Source organism: Cryptotermes secundus, unplaced genomic scaffold (genome assembly GCF_002891405.2).
Source record: "Cryptotermes secundus unplaced genomic scaffold, Csec_1.0 scaffold271, whole genome shotgun sequence".
Classification (NCBI taxonomy): Eukaryota; Metazoa; Arthropoda; class Insecta; order Blattodea; family Kalotermitidae; genus Cryptotermes; species Cryptotermes secundus.
Window position 1 is genome coordinate 94,555 of NW_019731219.1, and position 24,412 is coordinate 118,966.

General features: G+C 37.9%; 1 protein-coding gene across 1 annotated transcript in view; it reads right to left on the reverse strand.

The window, feature by feature from the left end:
• Positions 1–24,412, reverse strand: part of LOC111866424 (ankyrin-3) — a 235,021-nt gene that overhangs the window by 87,809 nt on the left and 122,800 nt on the right. Inside the window, exon 25 of the mRNA XM_033752256.1 lies at positions 11,511–11,715. Coding sequence (XP_033608147.1) covers positions 11,511–11,715 — 205 coding nt within the window. The remainder of the gene's footprint in view (positions 1–11,510; positions 11,716–24,412) is intronic.

Consider the following 24,412-nt stretch of genomic DNA (forward strand, 5'->3'; position numbering starts at 1 on the left):
ACTGCACTAGGTTGTTCCCATGTTTAGTATACAGCATTATACCTGATCAGTTGAAGTTTTGGAAGTATGCACATGGTGGCTCCCCAGCCAACTGAAGGATCGAGAAAAAATTAATCGAATGAGTCTGTCCTTGCAACATCTCTTATGGTATGCAGACGAAGAAGAAGATATGCTTAACAGAAATGCTACTGGTGACGAACCACAGGTGCATCACTACAAACTGAAATCAAAGTGTGCTTCAGTGTAATGGAAACAGCCTAGTTCACCTTCTCATTCAACCAAAGTTTAAGGTTATGCCATCAGCTGGGAAGGTTATACTTACAGTGTTTTGGGATTCTCAGGAAATACTGTTAGCTCATTTTCAGAAGAGTGGTGAAAATGTGAATTGTGCATCATACTGTGATGTTCTGTTGAAGCTTCAGGATGCATTTCACAGAAAACGTCCAGGCCAACTGGCAAGAGGGGTACTGCTTCATCATGATAATACCAGACCCCATACAGCCTGGGCAATGCAGGACAGAACTGAAGAACTACTGTGGTAATTTCTCGAACAACTTCCTTACAGCAATGACTTGGTCCCTAATGACTTCCACCTGCTTGGTCCGCTACAAAACTACCTTGGTGGCAAATGTTTCACTGTTGGCAAAGAGGTTTAAATGGAGGTGTAGAAGTGGCTGAGACATCAGAGTCAGTTGACTTGGGGGTAACGAGAAAAATTCTTAATGCTTTGCTAGAAATCAAAATCTCATTCACAGCCAGTCAGCATGCTTGTGAAATATAACCGCATAGAGTGACCATGGATATTCTTAGAAAGCTGTATTGATGTGACCACAAGGGTGATTAAATCATTACATATTTATGCAGCGCATTACCCTTTCACATAGGTCAATTCACTGGATACATTATAAGTTGTTTTACTTACAAAGTTTTTGAGGTCTATAAATTATAAAAATCACAAGACATAATAGACATTACGCCATCTAAATATTCAATGACCTTGACAACACATAGTTAATAAAATCATGACAGAACTGTAGCTTCACACCCATCTAACGACCTGAATTGAACACTTTAGTGAATTTTAAAAGGCGAATATTTTTTCCTTGTAATATCTGAGTTAATAAAATCAGTCTTGGTATTTGTGTTTGCCAGTACAGATATCAATAAGTTAGCAGCTCTCTAAATATCATTCTTCATACAAGAAAACTTGTGCAGTCTTTGAAGCCATGGGCTTCTGTAGCTAGACTTCATTTCCATGACTGGTATTTTAAGTTAGGTCACAACAGTGAAGCTGATCCTAAGTAGATATTTTTCAGGAAAGGTGACACATATCCAGAGAGCAACTAAAATGTCATAATCAGAAACTGTTTAGTAGATTTGTGGAATATATCCAAGGTGATGGTGAAAATATTCAACATCTCTTGTAATTCTAAAGAGTTCTGATGATGGTGGATTACACACAGAATTACTGGGTTTTTGGACTTTTTTCCATCATCCAGAATTCTAGGTAATAGAGGACATTAAATTTCTGAAACTGGATCTGTTTCTGTCTTCAGGTGAGTAAGGAAGACACCTACTCAGTTGGGCCCCTTAGAAAGAGTTTCTGAAACGTTGTCTCCTCTGTTACCTAGAATTCCGGATGATGGAAAAAGTCCAAAACCCAGCAATTCTGTATTTCTTGTAATGTAGGTATGTAAACTTCACTTCATGAAGTTCCTGCATTTTCATAGTGATTGCAGCTTAGTAAGGGGGAAACATGACAACCAATGCAGTGTTCACACACAGTGAAAAGACCATGCTTCAGCACAGATCACAAATAATTTCCCTGCATTATGCAGTTTTTCCTGGCAATTCTTGTATAACCCACATAATAGAAAATTTATATATAGTTTAATAAATTATGTTTATTGTCACCAAGTTTTATAACTATTAGTAATAGAACTTTTTATATTTGTCATAATTTTATTTTATTCTATTTTTGGCTTATTTGTCTTTTTATATATGTACCACTTGACACGTTCCATATCCTACCTGTTGTACTTTGGATCTATGGAATGTAAAATAAATGAATGAATACTAGGCTCCATAGTAAAAGGTGAAAATGCCCAACTGCAGGTAAAGATATTGTCAGGTTTTGGGTGTGACTACAGATGGGTTTTGGGTTGGTGAATGGATTTATTGACCAGTTATACACACCACTCAGAACTGCAAGCACTTACAATGCTACTGTTGATTTCCACACTTCATAAATCACCACAGCACCTGCTAAGACTTTTTCCAGCTTGCTGTGTCTTCACCAGCCATTCCCTGGCAATGACTTCTAACATTGGAGATTCTTCAGCTTCACGTGGTCAAGTCTCATTGTCACAGACGTAGATGCAGAACTTTTGTCAAATGTCAACTCAACTACAGCGTCACCTCTTCTCAGCCTCCCTTGCAGAGATCAACTGACCGGTTACCGCAACCCTCTTCTTTTTATAACTTTTCAGTGCAGACTGCATAGGTAACACCCTTTTCCCCTGTTGCATATGTAACTGTTGCCACAGGAATGTGTTTGCTGAGCCATTACCTAGAAACAGGTCTATAACCACCTGTCTCACGATCATTGCATAGCAATGGCTATACACGTTACATTGTCCCTCCCTAAGTCTATTCGTCCTGAATGGCCTACAGGTGCACCGCCATTTCTTCTTTTCTGAGGGTTGTGCTTGCAACATCCATGCTTGGTTTTGAATTCCTCCTGGTGGTTTGGTTTGCATGGTGTTTACTCCAACTGCTCCCACTGTTCCCTTCTCAAGGCCACTCATCCTGAGTGGCTCCCTGACAAGGAGTGAGCCAGTCCAGGTTTATCACCAGCATCTTTCTCCAGTCAGTGTGGTCAAAAGTTCCAAGAGTGGTCAATGTTCCTATATCCATGGGTCTTAATCTGTGTGCAGTTTCTTTTTCTGTTTCAGATGGGGATGACCCCTCCATAATGTCTTGACACTCCTTTTCCCCAGTCTAATGGGAGTCCTGAACATCTGCTTTATGATATCCCACTCTACGGTGCTTCTGAAGGTCTTGCTAAGTTGTTCTGCTTCCCAGACATGGTTCCCATCTCCTTCTCCATCCTCTGATGCCATTTCCAGTTGTCTTGTCCTTCCTCAGATGTAGCTGTTGTCTTGAGCCTTGGTTCCTTATTCCAGTGGTGCCTTCCAGCTTCGCCTGATGTCTCTTCCTAAACGTCCATCCATTCTGGGGTCTTTGTATAGCCTTGTCCTTGCCTTGTCCCTGACTACAGTGTCCCCTAAACCAATGCAGAAACAGCCATCCCTCTGGAGGCAGCAGCCAATTTCTTCTGGAACCCACCACTGCCCTGGGTCTGTTTCTTCAGCGGACTGTGGTGCACTATGGCTAAATTCTAGTCCCTATACCACTCCTTCAGTGCTCCAAAAGTTTCCACAGCAGCCTCTTCCTTAGGGGGCTCCTTACGCTCTGCATCAGATTTAATTTTCTCTGACCTCCGTCTTTTCTAAACAGGCCTCCCTCATGGCCTCTATCTTATCCTTACCAGCTTTCATTATCATCATCAACTTCTCGTGGTGAAAGCCCATCTTGGCTTTAATTTATTCTTGACTGGTGTCTGCCTTGGCTTTGTTGGTATCCATCTGGGAGGCAAGAGAACATATCTTTGTTCCTATCATTTCTTTCATGGCTTTCAGGAGTTCCATTATTTGTTCCATTTTTGTGGTATGGAAGCGCAATGATCAAGATCCAATACATTTCCCAATCTGACCACTTCTGACATCAGTCTGTCACAAGTTAGGAATATGACTATAAACGGGTTTCAATCTGGTGAAAGATTTATTGACCGCTTATACTTATCACTCAGAACTGCATGCACTTATAATACTATCATTGATTTTCACATTTCACAAATCACCACAGCACCTGTTAACCCTTTTTCCAGCACAGCAACAGCTATACACATTACAATTTAATTCCCAGACTGAACGCAGAAATCGCTTATCTATTGATAAGTTAATGAAGAAACATTTATAAGCTCATTCTACTAGTCCTTTACTAACAATCTAGGAATGCTGGAGGTTAATATATTCCATATAAGTCTCCCATAGTGCGCCCTGTTTAATAAAAATTGTTTAAGGCAACAGAGGCATAGAATTTTTCCTCTCAAGTAAGGAGAACGTATAATCCAAAATTATATTGTCACAGCAGCACAGCCCTTCCAAATGAAGAGGAAGAAATGCCACTACCAAAATTAAATTACAAAAGGTTTAATTCTTTAAGTTCATTTTCAATTTCTTGATGTATTGACACATGCAAACAACAACTACAGTTCAATCAAATTTAAATCCATTAAACAATCTAACTAACTCCTTGGAACAGTGTCCTTCTTAAGAAGCTAACAAGCTCTCAGTGAGTGAAGAAATTCTCCATCTTTCATGGCATCTGAAGGAACCATAAATGCCAGCCTCACTATGTAGATATAGTATAGCATATCTGCACTGGATACGAGGTGAGTTGGCACAGTGGCAACATGTCTGACTCACATTTGGGAAACATATGGTTCAAACTGTGACTAACAATTTTGTGGTTTTACTGAGTTCCTACAGGAGACAGTATGCAATGACTGTTCTCTCCGACACTACTTCCACTCCATAATTTAAAAACATTCTGTCACACTGAGACTGTACAAACTCAGCAGGAGATACAGTATCATATAATAATCAAATATACAAACAACTTCATTTCTCTAAATATAAATTTTCACATGCAGAAAATATTTGAACAGGAAATAATCTGTCTTTATATCCTGTATTCTTTCAGGTTTCATTTTGTATAAGAAAGTGGAGAATACCCAAACCTATGTTACTCTACTCCTATGACTCTGTACTTTCATACATTTAAGATTAATTAAATGTTCCTGTATATTTACTGGACACCCATCTAGAGGGCATCATGGATGTGGGATACAATATTTGTAACTTGCATTGTAAACACTACATAATTCTGAATAGAGAAATAGATACAATATCTTATACACAAACTGCTACAAAAGGTGTAAATCACAGAGTCACTCTGGTTCCCTGCAGATTTATAAACCCGACATAACACAACTGGGACACTTCGAACAATCATGTTTGGTTGCTACCTATATTTAACATTGGGGAAACTTGCTCCTACTTAGTCAATGTTAAGTGTGGTTGGATCACACAAGATTAAATCAACTAAAGAGGTTATTTAGCTATGAATGAGGTGAAAGCATAACTGTAAACAATGAAGTGGAAAGAGTGGGGGGTATGGTTGCAGCATATTTCAAGGTAAACTCCTCACACTTGCCAGGAAAAACTGACAGAGCCATTAAAAAAGCCTCAGTAATGATAATGCACTAAGATCCAAATGTGATACCACCCAAATACAATTCATGTACATATGCACTGAGCCATCATATTAAGTATGTGTGGTAGGAACATTATGAATGGTCCATGACACTGGGTGTATCAGCTCAAGTGATTGTTGCTTGAAGGACTTCTTGGGCCATCACCCATAAAAAGAGAGTCACCACAGCTATATAAATAAAGGTAGGAAGCTGTGGCCCTGGTCAGACTGAGTGAGACCATGAAAACCTTAGTCAAGATAGTGGTCTTAGCTAGATTCCGAACTAAGCGTTTCCCAAATTCATATTATACTCGTACAATACTAAATACTGACTCTCCTTTGGAAGTTCATAAACTTCTATACAGGACTTGAAATCACTGAGTGCCTCCATATATTTGTAGGACTCTACCTTTGCTCTAGACATTCACTGGAAGTTGAAAGTTGTGCACAACTGGATATCCATGTGCGCATGAAGTAACAAATACACTTCTGGCACCTTTGTTCAAAAGCTTAAACATAAACATACACACTATAATATCAGGCATTGCATTGTGATATGACAACAAAAGCTATAATAGTTGTAGACAGTGATCATGCCACTGATAAGGATTGTACAGAGACAAGCAACAATCAACAGTACTACATACCTTGTGATAAGAAGCCAAGACACAGAGAAAACAAGCAAATGAAGGGAACACACTCTTATGCAAAAAAAAAAAAACATGAGAAAGGAAGCAGCAACGGTTTCAGAAAAGACCCTTGTCGGGCAACTAACATATCTTAAAATTTCGTTTCTGAAGAGAGGAAATCTGTAATCTTTCCCATTTTATGTTTTCTTTTCTTTTCAATAGTATGTCTTTGTCACGGTGTCAATCCAATCCCTCCAAGTTGTTAAGACTGATTGCTGGAGGGAGCCATGCTGTGTGGGGACATCCAGTGGTGCGAACTAAACTGTACAGTAGGATGGTGGAGGAAATCTTCTCAATGCCAGTTATCATATCTCAGCTAAAACACAATGCAACTTGGCTGTCATCATTTAATTTTGAGATGCTACAGAGTCCAGCCACATTTCCTCATTCCTAGCCCTACACACTGCTCAATATCCAACTTGTAGTGAACATTTAGTGTACACATGAGGTGGACATTAATGAAGCAATCCTGAAAATATTGTGCATCCCAAGAAAACAAGGTAAGCAGAACGTGCCACATAGTATGCCATCCTGTAATAATTTAGAAAACCTAATAATGCTCCCCTGCAAATGATCTCCAGTTTATGACAACAGTTTTAACAACTCTGAGTCCAAAAAAAATTGGAGAGAAAAAATATATATAGATGTATATGCAACAAATCTAAGAAAAGTGTGTGGTGTTAACTGTTTTTAATAATTGGTGATTTTTGTTAAAAATATATAATTCAAGACAGAAAGGAATATATAATAATTATATATAAAACAACAGAGAGTGTTGCCCATTACCTTTAAGTGATCTTTTCCGAAACACCCCTGCCATGCGTGCAGCAATGCAGCAAAGTGAGGGAGCGAATTAGTTACAACACAGTCGACATAGCCAGGGGCCGGCAACCCTCTAAGTGTGCTTCGAGAGCTCTGGCACTATCCTCACACGATACAACACCACATCTGCCTTTACACACACTGACTGTTCACTCCATTTCACTTTTGGTGGACAGAAATTATTTTGGTACTTTATTCAAATAGACTTGAAAGGATTCTGACGATGGTGTATGCTGTACTGAACTGAAAGGTTTCTTATTTTGGATTCTATCCATCATCTGGTATGTATAAGACAAAAAACCACGTTTTGAAGACTGGATCTGTCTCCGTTCCCGGGTGGATGGAGCAAGATAGACCTACTCAGTTGGGTCTCACTAGCTCTTTCTAACGGGCCCAACTGAGTAGGTCTATCTTGCCTATCCACCTGAGGATGGAGACAGATCCAGTCTTCGAAATGTTGTGGTTTTTGTCTTAATACCAGATGATGGATAGAGTCCAACATAAGAAACCTTACAGTTCTGTACTTTATTCAACCTTCTTGCTATTAAATACATGAATGCACATATTACATCTTTGGAAAATGAAAATTCAAGAAGCCTTTAAATTTGTTAATCATTAGAACGAAGTAATAAAGTCAAAAGAGATCACAATCCCTATGTTCTGATACTTCCTGTTCTGTTTTCTCACCCTATGACAGTGGATGGTAACCTGCTCATGTTACAGAATTCTAAACAAAAAGCTAGCTTATTTTAGGTCATTCACTAAATGTTTATAAAATATGAAAAGATGGCAACAATGAAACTGATATAAAAACAAATCACTGAAAATAAATACTACTAGCTACATTAGCCAGTGTTCAGACAGTAGAACATACACATGTTCCCCTGGAGCACTGTACTACACAACTAAACTATGTAACGCAGCTGAGTTGCAATGGTGTTATGTTTCCAGAAATGCACTCTTCACAAACAGGCATGTCAATGACATGTTCTGAGCCATGCTGAAGCTCTTATTGTGAACACAACACCATCCCAAGCACAGTCCGTTACTCAAACTATACAGTTACTTCTTAAAACCTGTGGTCTTAGGGCGAGCACACTACGTACAGAAGCAAGGTTGCCAACCCCTGCAAGTTATATAGAATTACTGCACAAGAACACTTGTAAAGACAACATCTAATTTCTCTCTCAAAAGAATAAAAACTAATAGAGCTATTAAAGTAATATAAAATGTTCAAAAAATCACAAAAGATAGTAAAAAATTTGTGAAACCCAATTTAGAACTACAAAACTGAACTCAAATCCCCTATGGATGTCTACTTATAGAAACACAGCAATGTGTAGAGTATCCAGCAAGGCATGACTGTCACATGGCAATGCAAGCCAAAAAGGATATTCTACTCAAAATGTCAATTCAGAATGGAACGAGACAGCAAGCAATGCTGGATATCTTGCTCTCACTTCAGGCAACCAATCTTAGCCTATAGTGACATTCCATAATTAACTCCTGACACACAACACTCAGCTGATCTACTTGGAATGTTGGCTCCCTTTCAACATGTGCTCCTCACCCGAGAAGTGAAAGGACAGAAGTGAGGCATAAAGAAGTACACAGACACACAACACCATCTCTTCGTCATCAGATAGAACAGTGAAAGCAATTACAGAACAAGCAAAGTAATTTTACACCTAACAGCTGAGTCTTGAAACTTGCTGCTCAATAGTCTCCCTCCAATGGCCAGCATAAGTAAAAGTTAAGTTGCTCATCACCAACCATCAGGTAATTATTTCCTTTGGTTGCATGAAAGCAGTGCACACAAGCATACCCACGTCATCACATTGAAAGGAGAGTAAAGCACTTTCATCTTGATTTGATGTTACATTAATGCAATTTTACAGAAGCTTAGAAACAATATGAAATCAGTATCTGTCTTCTCTGTTCTCACTTATATCCCTTTGTTTCACAGTGCAGCCATTGATTTACACATAATCTCAGGCATAACATACACATAACAGGTTCGTAGAATAGCCTATGTCTAAATTTCTACTAACAAGTTTCAACTTGCAAATGAATAATGAATCAAAACCTTGCAAAGGCATAGATTCTGAGGCACCATATGAACTTGAGCCTGGATGTATGTGAATGCATTTCACATTCAGTATTGGAAGCTATTCCTAAAATATTCATTTTAATTCAAACCTTTCTATGACTAAAATATCTGAAGGACTAAATGAGTTTGTACTGCAGATTGCTTGGTTTGTACATTGTTAGAGATATGGTATCAACTGCAACAATGATGTCAAAAGAGGTGAATGTTTATGCAGCTGATCAAGACAAGACAGGACTAGGGAGGAAGCAGTCATGTCCTTCTTCAAGGTACTGTCCAGCATTCACATGGAGAGACTGAGAAAATCCACAAATAACTGAATAATAATAGGTGAAATAATAACTGGTGACCCCCTTCCCCAGTAATATTTTCATGCGTTACTGCTGGAGCAACATTTACAGTCTATGTAACCTAAATCTCTTAGGAAATATATGACATTAAGAACCATATTATACATTAATATTAGCAATAATTTAGAATAAATTTAATTTTCTTTCACTTCCCCATTCATTTTATTTGTTACACAATAATATATAGCTCAGAATCCTCAGAAAATATGTTTGGAATTTTAAAGTGTTGTATTTCTGTAACCATGATAACAGATACTGTTTTCTCTGAAGAAGCAATTTTTCAAACTTGTGGACTGATTAACATGCATAACTGTCGAATTTGGAAGTTTGAAATTTCCCATCAACTTATTAAACACAGAAGTAAGTCACTAACAGTGAAGGTTTCGTCTAGTCCATTTATCTTTTCTGTGACTACCATAATGATAACTGTACACATAGATATATTATACAATTTCATTTTTCCATAATTAGAAGAAGAGGAAGTTGCAATAAGTTGGTATACCACACCATTTAGCAAGTTTGTTTGAGCTGTTCCAAATGAAAAGTTTCCAGTTTGTCAGGTAACAAATGTTGGCCCCAACTAATGGCACCCTAGTTCCCCAGATTTAAGAGTCTGGGTTTTTCTTCCTGCATGGTAGGAGCATAAGAGTATAGTTTATAAAGCCGATGGATGTGTATACAGTATCAAAACACTAAAAGAGAAATGCTCAAACACGTTTCGGCCAACACAGAACATCATCATGATATCTACTACATTAAAAAAGGTGATATGTGGAGCTTCATAAACACAATATGCATGTGCTGCCATTTTCTTTTCATTCAACTGTGGGTGTAATTATAAAAATACAACACTCTCAATCACCAAAGATATACTTTTAATAACCTGCAGTCTCTGAGCATATTACATTAGCCAGAAAGTGCACATTTTTTTCAGTCAACAAGGGAATAACTAACACAGTCTAAACACATTAATGGAAAGTTGTACTGCCATTTTCACAAATTTTTAAAACTGGTTCTTTGTAGTATAACATGCCCCATACATACCTATGATCATTTACGGAAAATAAAAATACACTGCACAGTCATAAACTTCACTTCCTTTTAAGAAGATGAACAGATTCCTGACATGAAAGCAGTCATGTGGCATGTGCCATTACTAACATTTGATAATGACAACCAGTCTAAGGCATTTACATGGACTCTGACAAATCAGAATAGGAGTTTTAGTCATACATTTCAGACACTGAGAAAACTGAGGGATATTGTTGGTAAAGGATACCTCTAATGGATATGGACAGGTACTGAGCTTGAGGCTCTCAGAGGCCAGTTCCTTAACTTGTGACCATAAAATAACCATATATTGCTATTTACTGTAATGAATAATACATATCTTCGTTGAACAGGGTCTGTGGAGCAGCCAAAAAATGCCTCAGCTGACAAAGGAACTCCTTTCTATTATGAAACCTGTTGGATCACATCCACGTTGACAGAAGATCACTACCCTTACCCTGATTAAGTCAATCTGTTTGCATTTTCTCAACCTAATTCTTTGAGATCAATTTTAATATTATCATTCTCATTATATAATTTTCTTTAATCACTTGTTATTTCATCTTTCACACAAGAAAAGTACATACAGAATACAAAGAAAACATAAAGTTGGCCCAGAACCTAAGCACCATGTCATGAAGGCATACAGGAGCATGGGATAAGGCATTATCAGCGTAGGGTTTATCACTAAATGTGGGTGAGCAGCCAGCTTAAACCTTTCGATAACTCACTCTCAGCCACGTAGTGGAAAGATAAATAGGTCTCAGAGGTACTTTTGCAGTGATGATGACCTCAACATCCATTTACCTTCCTGACTGAGGTATCATGGCTTAATATATAGAGAGAAGTTAAAATATTCAAAATAGCTAACATACTTATAAACCCACTACTACTACTACACAATTCTTGACATAAAATGCATGCTGCTATATCTACCTGTTATGATAATACAAAGCCAAATAGTCCTTCAGTTCATTTTTTAAAGAGAGAGTTCTCATCCCAAGATTATGTGACTGTAAGCACCACAGAACTACACCAACAGTGGCTGCTATGGCATGTGCCCACCATGCCTCGTTTTCCTCGAAAGTAGTGGTAAATATACAGAAAACTCACCTGTGATGCTGCAGAGAAGTCGTAAGGTAGGAGCATCTCCTGAATACTGGTTGATCATGCCCTTGTTAGCAGCCTGAGGTACAGGTATTGTTAGGGTGATAGGTTTGTGAAACTTGCGTCTTCGAGGCTCCACAGTTACTATAGGTGACACAGCCACGCGATTGCCAAGCAACTTTGCTGCCAGCTCCACTGCTATCGGTTGTGCCTAAAAATCATGCCAAATCACGTAGAAAAATTGAAGATGGATGAATTAGATGGGTAATGCTAAAGCAAAGACTTCCCATGCTCAGTGCAGAAACAAAATATGTATTATGTTCGCATCAACTTCATTGCAGTTGCATTCATGAACAAAAGTTTCTCATCACCCCATTAGTGAACAAAGAACATTGCCACAGGCATATTTACAAACACAAAGATTGTCATGACTGCATTCATTAATAAGAGAATCAATTGCACCAATATTCAGTTGGTAAAACATAAAATGAGAATCAAGTAAAAAATCATTCAGACACAGAAATTATTCAAGATATACAAAAAGAAAAGTCCTGATATTATAACAAAACTTGATAAGAACTTAAATGTTGCCATTTCTGACTTTTCTGTGTAATACATGAATACAGGTGATGTAAACAGTTTGAGATTTATTTGCACTCTACCTTCTGATCCCACTGGTTTCTATTTTCACTTTTAGACTCTCAGATTTTCAGTTATCAGGTCTGCTCAAAAAACAGATGTAATATGAATACTCAAAGCAAAATAGTAGCTAAGCAGAGAAATAGGGGACCACAGTCCAAGAAAACCCCATAATTATAAGTAGTAGTTACACAAAGCAATGCCAAGCCATTTCCTAGATTATAATGAAACATAAGGTTGAAATTCTCTTCACCATACATAACGCTATTACATGACATCCTTGTAACCACAGAAGCCAAAGATTTATTTCCATTCTAGACAACTCAATCCAGCTCTCATAAACTTTTTCTCTCCAATCCATTTTAATGTCATTCTATCTACTCACAAATTTTCCAATTGGTCTCCTCCCTTGGTGCTTTCTATCAAAAGTTTTTAAGACTGTCTTGTTTACTTGTATGTTTTACACAACTCATCCATGTCAGACAGAAACATTACAGAAAATTTTACCCATATTTTGTTCAGAGTATTAATTTCATTGAGAAGAGGTGTAATAGGCTTTTACTGAGCCTCAACAGAGGTTAGCAAGACTTAGCTTGCCAGCCAGACACATTTCTTGAGAGGATTTTTCACACAGCACATAAAGCGAAGTGTCATTAGTAGTAACCCAAAGCTCATCAAGTTTAAGCACCAATACATTTGTTACTATTTTTAACTTCAGATGCAAAACCATTACACGACATCTTAACTTCCTACACCTACACTAAAGGCAGATCTGCATTTATTTCCACTTTTTGGCTATCTCACAGAAAGACCTACTATCAGTCTGTCTGTTACATCCATCATACAAGTTGTGGACAGAACAAGCGTCACACCCAGGCTTGTTGAGAGTCACGCTCATTCAGCACATCAGAAAATGTAGTACATTGGAAGAAATGTGGTATATTTTGTTTCTTTTTTACAACAGTTCAGTAGAACATGTACGGTAGTAAAAAATTGGATTCAGTATCTGTATTCCATAAATTCAAATCCATGTTGACAGCATGCATAACTGGTTAAAACACTCACTTCTGAGACAATTTGCCAAGGTACTCAATAATTTTCAAGCCTTCTCATATGGCTCTTAATGAGCTTAAGTCTGCAACCATGTGATTTTCTATAAATCATAACTGTATATTCAGTGCCTTACTGAAGAATCACATGATGTGAAGAAGCAGTTATAGTCAGTGACTTTCTCTTTTTGGGTAAGCAAGATCACCACCCCTTCACTTTTTTCATAAATAAAAATATCTCCAAAAGAAATGTATTTGTGTAAAGTATTGGTTTTATGACATTATATGAGTTGGGAGGTATGTAAGTTGCACAGGTAGCAAGGAGCAGCCTTACAAATCAGCAGAATGAGGAGATGGAATGACCTAGAATACTTACAAGGAATATCCCCAAATTTAATATTATTTTCTGTTTGTATTTCTGAGCCATTGCTCCAATAAACAGTCTCCTTTCCTCATCTTATCAATATACATATGAAGTCTTCATGAACTTAACCTAACTTAAGTCTTCTATAAGAGCATAACTGAATATAAACTGTAGCGAATGACTGTGAAAATCCGTTATGTATACAAAAGAAGAGTATCCCTTGGGATACAATGCCATGTTGTCCTTTGAAAGTCAACTGATGGTGTATGTTTTTTTATTGCTAGTGGGGTTGGACTAAGTCCCTTGTATTGCGGGCACTTCTGGCCTGTTGTACCAGCCCCAGATGATAGGTGAGGGTGATTGTGGAGCAACTGGTGGAATGAAGATTGGCAGGGGAAACCGAAGTACTCAGAGAAAATCTACCACAGTGCCACTTTGTCCACCACAAATCCCACTTGACCAGACCCGGGATCGAACGTGGGCCGCCACGATGAGAAGCCAGTGACTAACTGCTTGAGCTTTGGCACAGCCCAAACTGATGGTGTAAGGGAGAGAGGTCAAGCAAGTGAGTTTCAGGCATGTGGTGGGGGATGATGCAGTAAAGATAGTGGAACGAAACTGGGACATCAGGAAGCAGGTTCTTCCAAAATGTCAGTAGCTATCCACCAAATTTCATAGCACCATAATGTAGAAGTCTATAACTTTTACTAGCCAATGTCAGATATCACAAAAAGTTCCCTGCTTTTATGAAATCCAAAATTTATTCTGAAGAAGAAATATCGGTAATAACTGGTATATAAATAAGTAAAAAAAAAAAAAAAAACAGAACATATCACTTGAAGTCTGAAGCTAGAAAAGCTTTTCTTTTGTGCTTTCCATTTAAGCCAAGTGTGACAATCAAATTTATCAACTAAAACATAAAACCCTGAAATTAAAATCCGGAAACTTAAAATGAAAATATCAGACATGGATATCCTAAATATAACAATATCAACAAATGTATTACAAGGCATTTATTTCAAGCTTTCATGGCAAATAAATGCACTGCTATCTTCTTGGATGGTCAGCCATGTCCATGGTGAATTGAAACCCAATGTTCCAGAGACATGCTGTTTCCATCATCAGAACTTATGTGGGCAATGGCCATTAGTCACAGTAATAGGTGTGTGTATATATATATATATATATATATATATACACACACACACACACACACACACACGTGTCAGAAAATGCAATCTCTCTTCCTTATTGTCATGCTGGGCAACAGGAGAACAGAATCAAATTGAGCCATCCTCATTCCCATTTCATAGTTTTCTCCATGATAAAAGGCTGGATGGCTCACTAGGACATATGTTATATGGAAAACCCACCCATATGGATCTCTACTGCCATGCAGAATCACACCATATCCGGTCAAAAAGCATGTGGTTTTGTCAATGATCACCAGCTGCATCAAAATTATCCATGACACTGACAGTCTCAAAGACAAAGTTTGACATCTAAGGGAACAGTTGCAGTGCAGCAGACTCCAACACAGCTACATGACAGAAATGTAAGGCAGCAAACACTAAAAAAAAGTGACTGTCTGGGGTGGCTATGTTACTGTTCTAACACATTACATCATAAAACATCCGAAGGTTGCCAGATAAATTTACTATAAAGACATTCCACACCCTATCTAAGAGGAGCTCACACATGTTAAGACCAGTGAAGGATGCTGTAAGTCTCAGGGATCTACAGTGTATCATATGAGTGAACAAGTGTGTATAGGACAGACAGGTATACCCATTGTGGCAAGATATAAGGAACATGACTGGCACCTTGGAAAATATGTATCAACCAGATAAATTTGTGGTACTAAAGCAAGCATTGAATTGAGCCTTTGAATGAAGTCACAGGATTCAAGATACTACTCAAAACAGAGTTATATGGACTGACTTGTTAAAAAGGTAATAAGATCTACACCCAAATATCAAGAGGGAAAAAGATTTCAAACTAATCATTTTATAGGTTTCTAACACAGATAGGTTAACAACACTCAATGGGACAGGTCTATACACAGACTAAACAAAAAGGAAGACAGGTTCCATCATGCCTAAACATTAAATCTGCACATCAAGTTAATATGTTGCCCGGGATGGTCAGGTTAAACAACAGTCAGGGATTAGTCAACAGATGGAGAACCACTGCCCAGGTTAAGCAACAGGGTGGCAGATCTAAAGTGAAAGAGGGAACAGCTAAATTATACTGTGCTCTATTATTGTCCAGCATGTCAGTAAGGAGGCACTGCAATGACTGAGATATATATCAGCAATTTGTGGTCAATTTCCATATTATCCCTGATGATGGACACATAGCAGGTCTCTGAAACACTGGCTTTGAACTCAAATTTGACACACCTGACGGCTAAAGGAGATTTAAGCACGTGTATTTAATTCTGACATCTGAGAATGACACGAGCTTATGCTATTCAACTAAATAATTACTAAAATGTAATCAATGTTTCATGAAGTGAATAATATTGAGATTGAATTAAATATACTAACAGTCAGAGATCATAATAATGGGACACAAATGTCCTGCAGAGCTGCCCAAAATGCTCACAACAAAAGAGAGGAAGAGTTGAACACTGAACACATTATAAGGCCGAAAATCTAAATTGTGAGGCCACACAGACATAGTGTATATATATATATATATATATATATATATTTATTTATCATTAACTGTATTATAGACAAAGGAAAACATTTGTACTATCTCACTTCCCCTCAAAGATATGTTATGAAAAATACTTACCTTCCGAGTTTATTTCGATGAACTTCATATTATAATCGTCCAATGCCGCCCTCCATTTATTTTTTTTTATTTAGTTATGTGTATTATAAAATAATAGGTTACATTAAGGAATAGTAGATGGACATAGACCTGTTTATGTATTTAGGTGGTTAAACAATTAGTTTTAACACACATGCAAGAGCCAGGCAGGAAGACTCCCTGCTGAGACTCCTTAGGATAGCTGGAATGGCAGAAAGCGACCATGTCGAGAATTGTGAGATGACAAGCGTGAAGGGTCGTAAGTTTAAGAAAGGGGGGGGGTGTATTCGCTTTCTGACGCGTAGCCCAGAATACATCATTTTTGACAGCAAAGACGTTGGAGCAAATTTGGCTAAGTGTGGAGAAAGCTGACAGCCCATTGGAAATCTAGGAAGTTATGTAAACTCCCTTAGTTTAAATTGACCAATGAAGGCAAGATAAGATGTTTCTTGAATTCAGGAGAGCGGGAACTAAAGGGACGCTATCCAGAGCGTCGGTTTTGAAAGTCAGTCGGTTACGATTCGTTGGTGTGCACGGACGTAAACTTACGTTCTTCCAAATTCAAACAAAGGACTCTGTTACCATGTTACTTTGTGCACAGACCGGAAATTACATCATCTAAATCTAAAAACAAAGGATTCAGCCAAGTATAAGTAAATAAAGAAATAAATAAATTAACAGGCGAGTTTGCGAATAAGCAAGAGTCATTTAACTGTCATATTAATGTATGTGTTGTAGTGATAAGTATGAACGGTTATCAAAGAAATGGTGCTACAATAAACCAGAATCATGTTGTACGTGTGCATTTGATTGCTTCCCTGTGCTCTTCTGAGTTAAGGTCCTGTATGCGATCCTGAGGATAGAACTCCTTGCCCTACCTACTGGCTAGCATAAAAAAAAAAAACCCTGAGAANCCCTGAGAAATTAAAGAGTGCTACAACAAGGAGAAGACGAGCGACGCTGCAACAGGTAAGGTGAGGCTGGAAGTTGCATCGCATCGCACAACAAGAGGAACGGCGAGAGAAGAGAGAGCACCTAACAGTGATTCTCGAGAAGCTCTAGACGGAAACAGGTGAAGTAAGAAAAGGGCGGGCTTAATATTCCACCTCATTTCAGTGTTTTCCTGATAATATGCATCTTAATAGCAGGGTATAGTGAACTGTCTATTATCTGCAGTAATGGGGAGGAAAAGTAATGCTGATAATTAAAAAATCTAGAAATATCCTTTCTGTATTCAATCATAAAAATCAAATATTACTTACTGATCCTGCTGCTAATTTCTAAACATACTCCCAATGAATGAAGGAATATTTACTGATTTGCTACTTTTTAAACTTAGGGGCCCAAGAATTTAACTCCATGGTTTTATGCTTCAGCATCTCACGTAAATTTCTATTCCTATAACATATAATATTTCAGTACACATACCCTACTAGTACCCTTATTAAACTAACTTCATGGGGATCAGCCTTTCTTGAGAAGCCACCAATTATACACCTACTCAAGAACTTCTCAGCACTTTATGGAACCCAGAGATTCATTATCATGTTCACAAGAGCCCTCCACTGGTCCTTATCCTGAGCCAGATTGATCCAGTCCATACCATCCCATCCTGTCTCTCCAAGATCCACTTTAACATTGTCCAAATGTCCTGATTTTCCTAGTGGTCTCTTTCCTTCTGGCTTTCCCACCAATATTCTATATGCATGCCTCTTCTCCCCATTCGTGCTACATGCCCTGCCCATCCCTTTCTCCTTAATTTGATCATTCAAATATATAGTTGGAGAAGAGTACAAGTTATGAAGCTCTTCATTATGCAGTTTTCTCCAACCTCCTGTCACTTCTTCCCTCTTCAGTCCAAATAGTGTCCTTAGCACCCTCTTCTCAAACCTTTGGTTTGGTTTCCTCTTAATGTCAGAGACAAAGTTTCAGACTCATACAAAACCACAGGCAAAATTATAGATTAGTATACTCTTAATTTTTTGCATTCTTAGACAGCAGATGAGAAGGTAAAATTTTCTGGACTGAATGGTAGCAAGCATTACCTGAATTCAATCTCTTCTCAATTTCCTCATGAATCAAATTTTCATTTGTTACTCTCATTCCCAAATATTTGAATTGAGCCACATTTTCAAAGGATATATTAGCTATCTTTTTATGTTATGAGTTTGACATGCAATCTGATTATAAAACAGCAAAATACACTTAGTTTCCTCTGCGATTATTTCTAGACCAACCTCTTCACTAGCCACAGTTAAAGAGTTTCTGTGTTTAGTTTACAGTATCTATTCTATCACCAGGATAGCATGGTCGGTACAGTGACTGGCTATGGGATGGATGACCGAGGGGTCAGAGTTCAAGTCCTGGTAGGGCCAAGAAATTTTTCTTCTCCCCGTTATCCAGACCAGCTTGGTGCCCATCCAGCCTCCTATCCAATGGGTACTGTGGGCTCTTTCCCTGGGGCTTAAGCAGCCAAAGTGAGAAACTGACCACTCCAAATAATGCCGACGTCAAGAAAATGTGAGTCTTATACGTTCACTCCCCCATTCGCCTTCATGGTGTAGTGCTTAATTAGCTAAGCACAGGGACAACTTTAACTTTCTTATCTATTATATCTCCCAATAGATTTACATCATTAACATACGTCAGCAGCTGCTGTGTCCCATTTATTTTCAGTCCCACCTGGCTTTCCCAAATGTCCCTCAACATTTGGACCCCAAGCCTCTGCGGGGAGATAGTGGACACAAAGAAGGATCTCCATGAATAGTTTCACTTCAAGACAGAAACCATGGGAAGCAAGTTCAAAACGCAGATAACAGGAGTCAAACCCCATCTTATCATGGATCTTGCAGGAGAACAGGAAATAGCACGGGCACAGTGCAGCCACCTAAGTTCGATGGATCAACATCAAACTGCAGGTGGAACATGGCTGTTTGAGACTGGAGTGGAGCATAACTAACGGAAGCACTATGAAGAAGCCACATACCTGACCACCACCTTGAATGAGCTGACTGCCCACATTCTATATGGTGTCCCTATTGGAGTGACAGACGAAGAGGTTACTGAGTCATTTAACAATCAATATGATGATCACTATGTGGAAAAAGCGTTCCACTCCCAGCTGGAGAGAAAGACCCAGTTTGTCAGGAAATCCCCCTAGAAGTATGCCAAAGCCATAGACCACTTGGTTCATGGTATCAATTTTAAACTACCTGAACACCTAATTAGTAAAGAACCCGCTCATGCATTCACTGATGGGATAAGAGAGCAAGGCATAAAACAACAGCTATTCTTGAGGGGGGGGCAGACAGGAAGACACTCGGTGAGACGCTCAATCAGGCCCTAGAGCTGGAAGCAGCCAACACAGCAGCTGGAACATCCTCCAGAGTGTGGTACATGATGGTCAGAATATTTTGAAAGAGCCAGCCCCCTCCCCCCCATGGAATGAAGAGAATCCCAGTAGATTAAGTGCTAGTGCAGTGGGAGCATCTGCCACTTTCGAGGGCACTACCATCAAGAATCAGACGAAGAAGATGACCAACGCTGGATGAGAAATGACTGCCACTGGATGACAAAACTGGAGCCAGAAAGAAGAGAAAAACGGCGCTCGACAAACAACTGCAAGCTGACAGGAGGAAACAAACGACGCTTGAAAAACGAGCAGGAGCCAGCGAGAGATGACTGACGTAGCCAGAATGCAGCAACAGCCCATGCATGTAGGGAGACGACTAGGGGAAACTGAGAATCCTAGTGGTGTGCAACGGTGAACTGTAAATTGTGCAAATCAGTAATAGCGCTGTATTAACTGTAATTGGGAGAGATTGTAACCGAAGTGCTAATAAATCCAGTCATTTGATCTAGAACCCATTAATTTTGTCACACCTACCCCCCTTACACATGACAATCTCTATGATGTGAATCAAAAGTTAAATATCATTAACCTTCATAACAAAACTGAAATAATCTTTTCAATTACCTAATTACACTTTAATTCAGTATGTCTAGTAAGCTAATAACATATACACAGCAGCTTATATTAAGAGATATCCGGGTTACTGTGCTGCATCAATATCTTCATTATATTGTTATACACACTTTCTGGACTACAGTTTCCATGATGACAGCTGATCATCAAATATTTATAATTAGAAGGAGAAAGTTTTCAGTTTGGGTACCACTGGCATGTCTCTGCAAGTAATGAACCTTCAGCATTCTTGCACTAGTGGCACTAAAAAACAAACAAAAAACGTATCTCTCGGATCAAGACATATGGTAAAACAATCAGAACTCAAGCTTAAAAGTGAAGTATGAATTTGTACCTGAACAGGTTGTTTTATGATACTTAAATATCTGCTGTCGCTAGCCAGGTATTGCCAAATGACTTAAACAAGGCAATTCTAAGTAATCTTGCTCAGTTATGTGCTCCGATGCTAAAAATGTTTTCTCATGATGTACCAGAGACACTGCTCTGGCTACTTAATTTCTCCTGAACCCTAGGTAAGATATTTGCCTGAAAAATAATAGTATCTGAGACAAATAAACTGCAAGTGTCTCTACCCGATGTGAAAAAGAAAACATGGAATGCTTTGGTGCTAAGATCATGATTGTGAGGAAGGAAGGACATTGCAGGGCAAACAGCACACAAGCAGGCTCGATGTAGCATTCATCATTATCAAACAAAGCTGCCACAAGCAAAACGCAAGCAACAAGAACCAGAAAATGAGAATAAAGAGAGCAAAAGGTTGGCACTATGGAACAACAGTAAGAGCATTAAGAGTTACATAGTGCTTTTCAGTTGTAGAAAAAGGATTACCCTGATGTCTAGAAATAAGCTGAACTAAACACACAGCCAAAATACGCTTCATAGCATTTATATATTACACAAATACAATCACTGAACAACTTCTTCCCTTGCTCTCTTTTAATCTTCTGCCCAATAAAGTTAGTTAAACGTCGCAGCAGAAGTTGTGAGTGCCACATTTCGAACCATGCTTTGCTTGTTGTTAAACCCTGGGTTTTCTGACTTGACACCAATTATTAAGTCAATCACAGTTTAACTAAATTTATTGGGCACTCAAAAACTTGTATACATAAAAATATTAGTATGTGCAATGGCAAACCAGTGTTCATTGTTAGTAACAGTTAGTGAGGAGAAGCACAAGCCATACATGAACATTTGGATGGTCCACCCCACACACTACCCTCTTGTTGCATCAGCACTGAATGACCAGGATGCATCTTATTCATGTACAATTATCCTCCCTGCACTGTAGTCAATACAAGAATGACATTGTAAGTTTCCTGGAATTACAATAGATGTTTAATTATACATCAGAGCTGAAACAGTAGCCCAGATTTGAATGTTAGCTGGGGATGCTACTACTGAAATTCACACAGCAGCTGGTGACTATTTTTGAAATAGTATGTTTCAATTTTGTTTTATTAGTAGAACAACAATTAGTAAACAATTCCAGATACAAGTATTGTACCAACAATCTTGAACAGTATCTCCTGTTCCAGTGTGTAAAACTGAAATCCTAATTACAATTATTATAGGCTTAGTTATATTAGTAGCATGGGCTAATGGAAAAATTCTAGCCATCCCACATACTTGTACATGCAAAACATTCTTGGACTATATTCTGCTTCCTGAACAAACACACATTATCCTTGTGATTCTTTCCATGCAAGGTTACAGGGAAATAGTCACCATTAGATGACTCAGTAAGCAGGATCAACATAATTTGTGATTTCCAAATATTTAAAGCCCTTTTAACATCAAAATAATTAATTTCTTACTATACTAAACATTATGAATCAATATTATATTTAAGCATCCTGTTGCACTATACTCTTCTATATGTAATAATACAAATGCCATCATGAATGCAACAATTTATTTAGTTGTAGTTCTTTGTCTTTTCTTCCTTTACACTATATGTTTCAGCCATAACTGGCCATCATCAGGTGTATTTTTCACTACATAGCTGTCACACTGCATAGAATCCAAAATCTAAAACACCAGCCTGTCAGTTTTGTTTAAAATCTCGCCAACATATGCTCATCAATTTGGTTTTAAAATTCCAGTTTAAAATTTAATTTTTTTTATAATTTAAAATTCAAAATTTAAAGATTTAAATCACAGGGATACCTGCTCTGTGTCTACATGTGCTGCAGCGGCTATTTCTTGTTTCCAGCACTGTTCATGTATTATTCTGTGCAGGCTTCACGTGTGTGTGTTGCTGCTCATCTTTAATANGTTATGGTTGAAACATGTAGTGTAAAGGAAGAAAAGACGAACTACAACCAAATAAATTGTTGCATTCATGATGGCATTTGTATTATTACATATAGAATTATGAATTAATTCTATGAGGCTTTCAGACAATTCTCCTTCAGATCAAAGAAAACTGAATGAATAACCCACAAAAATTATCATTTAAACTACAAGTAAAGGCATAAATATAATAGTTTTAAGCCAATAAAACAACTACACTTTAAGGATGCCACAAAATATTGTGCTTCAATTATTTCTTTTGCAAATTTTTACACAAAGAATTTTAATTTAGCCTAATATTTGCTTACTTCAAATGTGTTTTAGGAAAATACAAACTTCAAATTACAAAAGCCCTTAGATATATAAGGGATGGTGTTTTATCTCATATGAATATAACTGCAATTACACTGCAATTTTTCGTCATACACCTGTGGACCCTTATTGCTTGTAAACTTCATATCCTAGCTCACTGTAGACTACAAAATGCATTTTCTTGCTCTTAACAATTCTTAATATCATCAAATCCCAAATGTATAATAAAATCACCTTATTCAATATTGTTATATGGACATAATTCATAATATATTTAACTCTCAAAGAAACGTTTAATTCAGCCTGAGTGATGTCATCCAAAAAAGTGCAGTTAAGCCAAGACCCCAAGCTGCAGATACATCCTACTATATTAACCTACAGATCACCTATAAATGTGAAGTAATTATTTGTCTTAAGTCTTGTACCACATTCTTTAATTCACATGGTATAACGGAAATAATACTGTTACAGACGTTGAATTAGCATGATAACTAAGCCTCAGGAAGGCATGCCTTATCACTAGAGCACCCTTTATGGTGTGGTGATGACACTCTTAACCACTTGAAATGTACTTGTACATACACTTGTATGTTCATGCAGATATATCCTGACTGCTGATGTTATCCTTTTTTCATAAAGACAAAGTGCCACACTCAAAAACAGGATCATCATCAGCAACATACCACAAAAGCACAAAATAATCTATACCCTAACCTGTATGCAACTGCTTTACAGTTACTGAATAGCACACAAGTGCAGCAAACACATGCATGGTGGGAAAATAAACTCTTGCAAAGAAGCTACCTAGCCACTGGCCAACAGTAAAATTTTCATCCTAAAGGTCCAAGAGTTATCTTATGTTGTAATCATCTAACCCTTTCAGTGCCAGCCTCCAAAGATCCTGTATATGTAAAAATGTGTCATTCAACTGTACTAAATTCTTTCAAATATGCATTTGAATGGAATTTATTTTAATTAAATGTTCATAAATGAAACATCTGTGCATCTTGCTACACAGCCTAATTTCTCATCTTGACCATTAGGGCTTGTTATGGGTGGCAATCCCAAACAGTACACATGTCAGATATGGTGAACTGATGTGATGCTGGTACATCAAACAATTTTTTAATGTCAATCTAATCATGAGCTAATCTCCCTGCAAGTATCACAAATACCACACTGAATTTTTCACATGTTACAAATTCTTGGCAATTTCTAACAACAAAGAAAAATCTAACTTGCAAATCTAGCAACCAGGTCATGGCATCCTACGAAATAACATCTACATTCGGCATATATACACAGAAATATATTATATACGAGGGGGGACCCAAAAATAACCGGAAACGATCTGTTGCGCGCGCATGCTTTGTAGTTACGAGTTGTGCTGCTAGGTGGTGTTAGCTGGGGGTCTCCCACAACTGTTAGTGAGCTGGCGTCAGTCTGA